At 45.5% G+C, this 6,741-nt stretch overlaps 1 protein-coding gene across 2 annotated transcripts; it reads left to right on the top strand.

Annotated features, from left to right (window-relative positions):
• The first annotated feature begins 696 nt into the window (after positions 1-696).
• Positions 697-3,330, top strand: Hmgb2 (high mobility group box 2). 2 transcript variants are annotated; one of them, XM_021169834.3, is made up of 5 exons: positions 697-865; positions 1,422-1,591; positions 1,903-2,048; positions 2,131-2,305; positions 2,803-3,330. In XM_021169834.3, exons 2-5 carry the CDS (start codon positions 1,442-1,444, stop codon positions 2,962-2,964), a joined length of 633 nt encoding a protein of 210 aa, XP_021025493.1. In that variant the 5' UTR covers positions 697-865; positions 1,422-1,441; the 3' UTR covers positions 2,965-3,330. The 2 variants fall into 2 exon arrangements, with proteins under 2 accessions (XP_021025493.1, XP_021025495.1); XM_021169836.2 differs by having other exon boundaries at positions 733-865; positions 1,426-1,591.
• Positions 3,331-6,741: the final 3,411 nt, after the last annotated feature.

Genomic DNA, 6,741 nt, shown 5'->3' with positions numbered 1-6,741 from the left:
GCCAAGTGTTGGGGTGCAGTGCGGCCAACCCGCAGATCTTAGGCGGGTCAGCTGTGGAAGATGCCGTCCGGGCGGGCGCGGAGGCAGGCAGGGCTCCGATCGGAGGGCGAGGGCTACTTTGTTTATTTTTAAATCACTAGGGGACGGGGCAAGGGGGTCCGTGAGACTCTCCGCACAGTCTGAGGCTCCCCGCCCGCCGTGCTCCGGTTCCACCTCGGCCTCAGCATGGCTCCGCACCGCAGGCTCCCCACTTTCTTCCCATTTTTTTATTTCGTGAACTCGTAGCTAAGCCCCAGGCAGGCCACAGCATCCAAACGGCGGCTGGCCTAGCGCCTTTAGTCACCTCGGAGCCATCTTTATCACCTGGAGAGTTTAGCGCCAGGCGCCCTCCTTGCTAGTTTTAAATCTGGCCGGGGCAGTTCCTCTCGGGGCCTGCCCCACCCCTGTTTACACTCCTGGCCAATCAGCAGCGGGCCCGCCATTTTTCAAACGCTTTTCCTGCCGCCAATCAGGGCCGAGCAGTACATTCCTCTCTAGACCGGTTCCAACGGGTCTGGGAGTTAACGACCTGGGAGACCCACCGAACCTGCTAGGCTTAGCCTGGAGGGACGGGCCTGGCCAGACACCCACCAATCGGAAGCCTTCTCCGTGGGGGGGCGGGGACTCCCCGGGTTTGAATAATCCCCCACAGCCAATCAGAGCGGAGGGAGGTGTGGCCCGCGACTGGTCTGGTCAAGTTGCCGTGGCGCGGAGAACTCTGCAAAACAAGAGGCTGGGGATTGCGTTAGCGAGAAACCAGTTCTCGCCGGAGCTTGGGGAAGGAAGTCTCTCTGCCGAGGTCTGAGGGAAGCAGCGCCCGCAGCAGGTAAGGTTCGGCCGGGAGGCCCGGGGCTTGGCGGCCTGGCTCTTAACGCGTAGACGTGGGGGGACGTCTGCCGGGCTTCGGCGTGGCGGCTTTAGAGGGCGGCCGAGTCTTTGGGTGAGGGCCGGGGCCACGGAGGGCGGCCGGGAAGCCCTTGAGCCCCGCCGCGTTTCTTTTTCTTTCTCTCTCTCTGTCCCTTTTTTGAAAACTGGATTGGCTGTGGGTCTCGCGGTGGCTTGTGTAAGTGTAAGGCGCGCGGCTTTTCTGTCAGGGAGGGCGCGCGGCCGGCGGCGGCTTTCGGCCTCCGGGCGAGGGGCTGAGGCGCTGGCGGGCGGGCGGGTGAGTCGCGCGGGTCCGAGCGGGGCTGGGCCGGGCCTGGCCCGGGCGCGCGCTCCCGCGCTCGCTCGCGGGGGCGCGCGGGGTTTAGGCGGGAAGCGGAGCGGAATCCCCCCTCCCCGCTGTCCCCGCTCCCCTCCCCCGCGCACCCCCCTCCCCGCAGCCTCCTCCCCGCGGGTCCCCACCCCGGTCCCCGTCCCGGACACGGCTTTCTCCTCGGCAGGTAGACGCCGCGCCGTCGTCATGGGCAAAGGTGACCCCAACAAGCCGCGGGGCAAAATGTCCTCGTACGCCTTCTTCGTGCAGACCTGCCGCGAGGAGCACAAGAAGAAACATCCCGACTCGTCGGTCAACTTCGCCGAGTTCTCCAAGAAATGCTCCGAGAGATGGAAGGTGAGGGAGGGAGGGAGGGCAGCGCGCGCCCGGCTGCAGGCCGTTTCCGGGCTGCTTTTGGCGGGTCCCCGCGGGCGGGGGCGGGTTGGATGGGGGGGGGGGGCGACAGGGACCAGGGAGCGCGCGAGCTTTTGCCACCTTGGGGACCCGAGGGTTTTAAAGGTTTGTCTCCAAGCCGGGGGGCGCCCTTAATGCAGATGCCTCAGTTTACAGATTTATTCGACTTACTTGTTTATCCACTTTCTTTATTACTCGGACAGCTAGGAACTTTAAACTCCTTGCCGATTGACTCTTTTTTTTCTGCCCCATAGACCATGTCTGCAAAGGAAAAGTCCAAGTTTGAAGATTTGGCCAAGAGCGACAAAGCTCGTTATGACAGGGAGATGAAGAACTATGTTCCTCCCAAAGGGGATAAGAAAGGAAAGAAAAAAGACCCCAATGCTCCGAAGAGACCACCGTAAGTTGATCTGAGAACTGACGGAACCCACCCCCCACACACCCCCATCGTCCTCTATTTGTTAACTCTTGCTTCCTTGCAGGTCTGCCTTCTTCCTGTTTTGCTCTGAAAATCGCCCAAAGATCAAAATTGAACACCCTGGCCTGTCTATTGGAGATACTGCGAAGAAACTGGGTGAGATGTGGTCTGAGCAATCTGCCAAAGATAAACAACCGTATGAGCAGAAAGCAGCTAAACTAAAGGAGAAGTATGAAAAGGTACGGTGCCTTTAAATAGTAACTGATATTTCTATATATGTCAGCCCTAGGAACTTGGGATATTTGTTAACCACTGCCTGTCAGTTTTTGGAAACCCCAGATGAAAGTTGAATAGTACAGACAAGTTCACCTTGTGATACAGTGTTTGTGGCCCTTGCAAATTCCTGCCTGTACACTCGTGGTAGTTGTGTAAATCTATTTTAGAGGGTAGAGTGCCAGCTATGTTTTTAGGTAGTTGTATATTAAATATAAATATAAGGTGTGAAAGGGGTTACATGCAAAGTAAATTGACATTGATAGTAAAAGTGCAGTAACTGATCTCAGGAAGCTCTCATTAGTTACCTGATAGGCTTTCTCAAGCATGGAGGCTTAAACCTGGAGTGGTTTGAATACCAGCTAATAAGGGTTTTGGTCAATGTTAAATTGTTTACAATTAAGTGGTTTTTCACACTTGAGTAGTGGTATCGGATGCTGATCTTACTTTGACAATGTTTCAGGATATTGCTGCATACCGTGCCAAGGGCAAGAGTGAAGCAGGAAAGAAGGGTCCTGGTAGGCCAACAGGCTCAAAGAAGAAGAATGAACCAGAAGATGAGGAAGAAGAGGAGGAGGAGGAAGAGGAGGAAGATGAAGAGGAAGAAGAGGAGGATGAAGAATAAGTGCTGTCCTAAAGTGTGGAGTATATTTGCTCAGGCAATTATTTTGCTAAGAATGTGAAATTCAAGTGCAGCTCAACATTAGCTTCAGTATAAAAACTGTACAGATTTTTGTATAGCTGATGAGATTCTTTGTAGAGAAAATACTTTTTAAAAAGAGTTTGTAGCTTTTTCAGGGGCTACAACTACAGTTAGATTTAAAGCTTTTGATGTTGAATGTTTCTAAATATTTAATGGTTTCTTTAATTTCTTATGCTAGCAAAAAAAAAAACTTCATAGGAATTTGTATTACCAGTAAAATTTTTTTTTAGGATGTTGCATTTTTTTGTTTTTTTTAAATTTGTAATAAAATAATGTATATTACTTGCATTGTGTATGTATTATTAATTTTTCCTTAAACAGATGCGGGCATGTTAGTCTTTTTACACAGTTAAGTTTTGTGTTAACCATTTACTAATTTGCTTCTCTGATTTTTGTGGTTAGAAGGGCCAATTTCTTTTAATGACCACAAGCTAAGATATTATTAGCAACAGGTTAAAGCGTTAAGAACATACTGCCTTGATTTTCAGAGCAAATAGACTTAAAAAACTTTAAAAGTTCTGTGATTGTACAAATTACAAGTCTAAAAGATTATCCACTCAAATTTGGAGTGGGGGTATGATCTTTTAAATTTTTAGGTCTTGGATAGTTTAGTATACTAAAATATTTTGGATAATGTACTAGATACCCAGGTGTGGGGATTTAGTTATTTTGATTCACTTTTTTAGCAGTATGGATGTGAGATATGGACAGGTCTTAGCTTATAAATCTTAGCTTGTACCAAAATTGGAAGTTACGAGATGAGGTGAGTTAAATGTGTTGGGAAACTTGTGTAGATGTTGAAAGTAGGTTATACCAGGCTGGGTGTGGTGACAGGTACATGTAATCCCAGAGTGGAAGGTAGAGAGAGGGCAGGAGGGTTGGGAGTTAGGCCTACCCTGGCTGGACACCACCACCAAAGTAAATGCTTCAGTGGTATTTAAAATGTTAAGGATATATATATATATAGCAGATAGTTACATCCCTTTTCAACTTTGGATTTTTCAAGACTACTAACAAATCAAGAATGAGCATAATATATATTTATATATTTGACATAAGTATTACACAAATGAATTCTTAGAACAGTGACTTTGTTAAATGTCTGCAACTTCTCATGTTGAATAGGTTGTAATTTAACTAGTTCCCTAAAAATTTCAACAGATTCCTTGAGGCCAGCCTGACTACAGAGTTCCAAGATGGCCAAGGCTACACAGAAGTGCTTGGCATCACTATCTTGATAGAGCAGCCTACCCAACTTTTAAGAATATTCCTGTGACTATTTTTATATGTGAAAAAAGTCCTAGAAGGAATAACAGAGCTAAAAGGTATAGATAATACAGAATTTGCTACTTAGAATAATCTAAACCTTTTTTTTTTTAATTTTATTTACTTTTTGTTTTGCTTTGGTTTTTTTTTTTGAGACAGAGTTTCTCTGTGTAGCCCTGGCTGTCCTGGCACTCACTCTGTAGATCAGGCTGGATAACTCAGTTATCCTCCTGCCTCTGCCTCCCGAGTGCTGGGTTTAAAGGCGTGCGCCACCACTGCTTGGCTTAAACCTTTATTTTTTGTTTCTGACAATGCTGGAGATAGAACCCAGAGCCTTATACATGCCAGGCAAGTGCTGTACCTCTGAGCTCACTTGAATGTCTTTGCTATTTTCTCCCAAACCTGTACTTGAAGTTTGTTAGAAAGCTCCAGTAAATAATATATATAGTCTATATTAGCCATACTTGCAGTTTTGTAGTACCCGTTTCATCCAAGTAATGGTTCTCAAATTTCAGTCTTTGTTATTCTGATGTATATCTCACGTGCATTATATTCCAAAACATTTTTTTTTTTTTTATACTTAAGGGTGTTCTGTTTTGCTCTGATCTTTTTGTCTTGTTCTTCTATGTTTTTATGGAGATAGTTGTATATCAGGAAAAATGGCACTTTTGGGGGTTGCTTTTTCTTTTTTTTTTTTTTTTTGGTTTTGGTTTTTTTGAGACAGGGTTTCTCTGTCCTGGAACTCACTTTGTAGACCAGGCTGGCCTCAAACTCAGAAATCCACCTGCCTCTGTCTCCCAAGTGCTGGGATTAAAGGCGTGCACCACCACCACCGCCTGGCTCCTTTGTTGTTTTTAAATAAACAGCTTTATTTGAGTGTAGTTAAATGTGTAACTTACATGACCCTAGGAAACCTATCTCAGCCAAGACCAATAACAGTTGTCCTTTGGTTTGTTTTTTTTTTTAAAGAGAAAAGTGAAGATTGGGGATATTGCACATCAAGTAGCTAGTAACACTTGCTGCCCAACCCTGATGATCTGAGCTCAGTTCCCAGAATGAACTGAGAGTGTTTCTGACCTGTTTGTGTATGGTCAGTCACACAAGAGTATCACTATAAGAATAAATACAACATCTTAAATCTGATTTCTCAGCTGGGTGTGGTGGTGCATATCTTAAATCCTAGGTAGAGGAGAGTGGGTCTGGAGTATAGCCTGGACTACATATAGAAACACTGTCTTGGGGAAAAAAAAGGAACAAAAACATGACTTCATATATACCATGAAATGTTTTACAAAACAGTTTTTATTTCTCAGGGAATAACAAAGGAACTGTTAGGGCATTTTATAAGACTTAGTCTTAAAGGTGAAACAATACTTCTAGAAATGAGCCTGTTTAAGAATAGTTTTCCCGAGTCGGGCGTGGTGGCGCACGCCTTTAATCCCAGCACTCGGGAGGCAGAGGCAGGCGGATTTCTGAGTTCAAGGCCAGCCTGGTCTACAGAGTGAGTTCAGGACAGCCAGGGCTATACAGAGAAACCCTGTCTCGAAAAACCAAAAAAAAAAAAGAATAGTTTTCCCTGAGATTCCCAGTGGCAATGCCTTTTAGAGATGTATTTGTTGGTTGCTAGAGGCACAGGGCATAAGCTAGATGGGAAAGGGCTGGAAGTGATGAGTGGTCAGGGCCTGCACACAATCTTTATACTGCTGTGTCTGATTGACAAAATGTTTTATGCATATTTCAAACACATTAAGGTAAATGGGAGGGACACTTATTCTGTCTTGTTGGATAGAAATGATATAAAATTCATAGGTCTCACAATTTTTCAAGTAGAATCAAATCTTAAGTTTATAAAAACAAACCTCAAATACAATACATTCACATTCTGGGATCAAAACAGCTGTAGATATGGTCTTATCTAAGAGCTACCATTTGACATTTCTATGATGGTTCTTAAGCTGAAACAAAGTTAAGACTTTGTGGGGGTTTAGTGAACCTCATTGTGTTCCTGGGCAGCCTCAATCATCTCCTGGTGAGCTTCGTCCTCCATGTTAACCACACCTACAGGATAGCACAATTAGAATGTTCATTTTAAAAGTGAAAAATCAGGCTGGAATGATGGCTCAGCTGTTAAGAGCCCTGGCTATTCTTGCAGGGGACCTGAGTTCAATAGACAGCATACACTCAGTGACTCACAATTGTGAGTTCCAGGAGACCTAATGATCTGTCTTGGTTCCATCAGGCACCAAGAATGCATGTGATGTACATGCAGAGAAAACACACACACACACTAATAAAACAGTAATTAGAAAAAAACTAAAGACCAACTGAAGTGTCCAGTAGTACCAAATTTCAAACCAATTCACCAAATTTTAGAAGTAGAAATGGTTTTATATCACCTATCCAGTTTCCTTTCTTCCCTAAGGCAATGTCTCA

The sequence above is a fragment of the Mus caroli genome, unplaced genomic scaffold, assembly GCF_978045245.1.
Source record: "Mus caroli unplaced genomic scaffold, Mus_caroli_1 scaffold_10, whole genome shotgun sequence".
Lineage (NCBI taxonomy): Eukaryota > Metazoa > Chordata > Mammalia > Rodentia > Muridae > Mus > Mus caroli.
The sequence above is the reverse complement of the archived record's forward strand: the minus strand, read 5'-3'. Positions and strand labels throughout refer to the sequence as shown.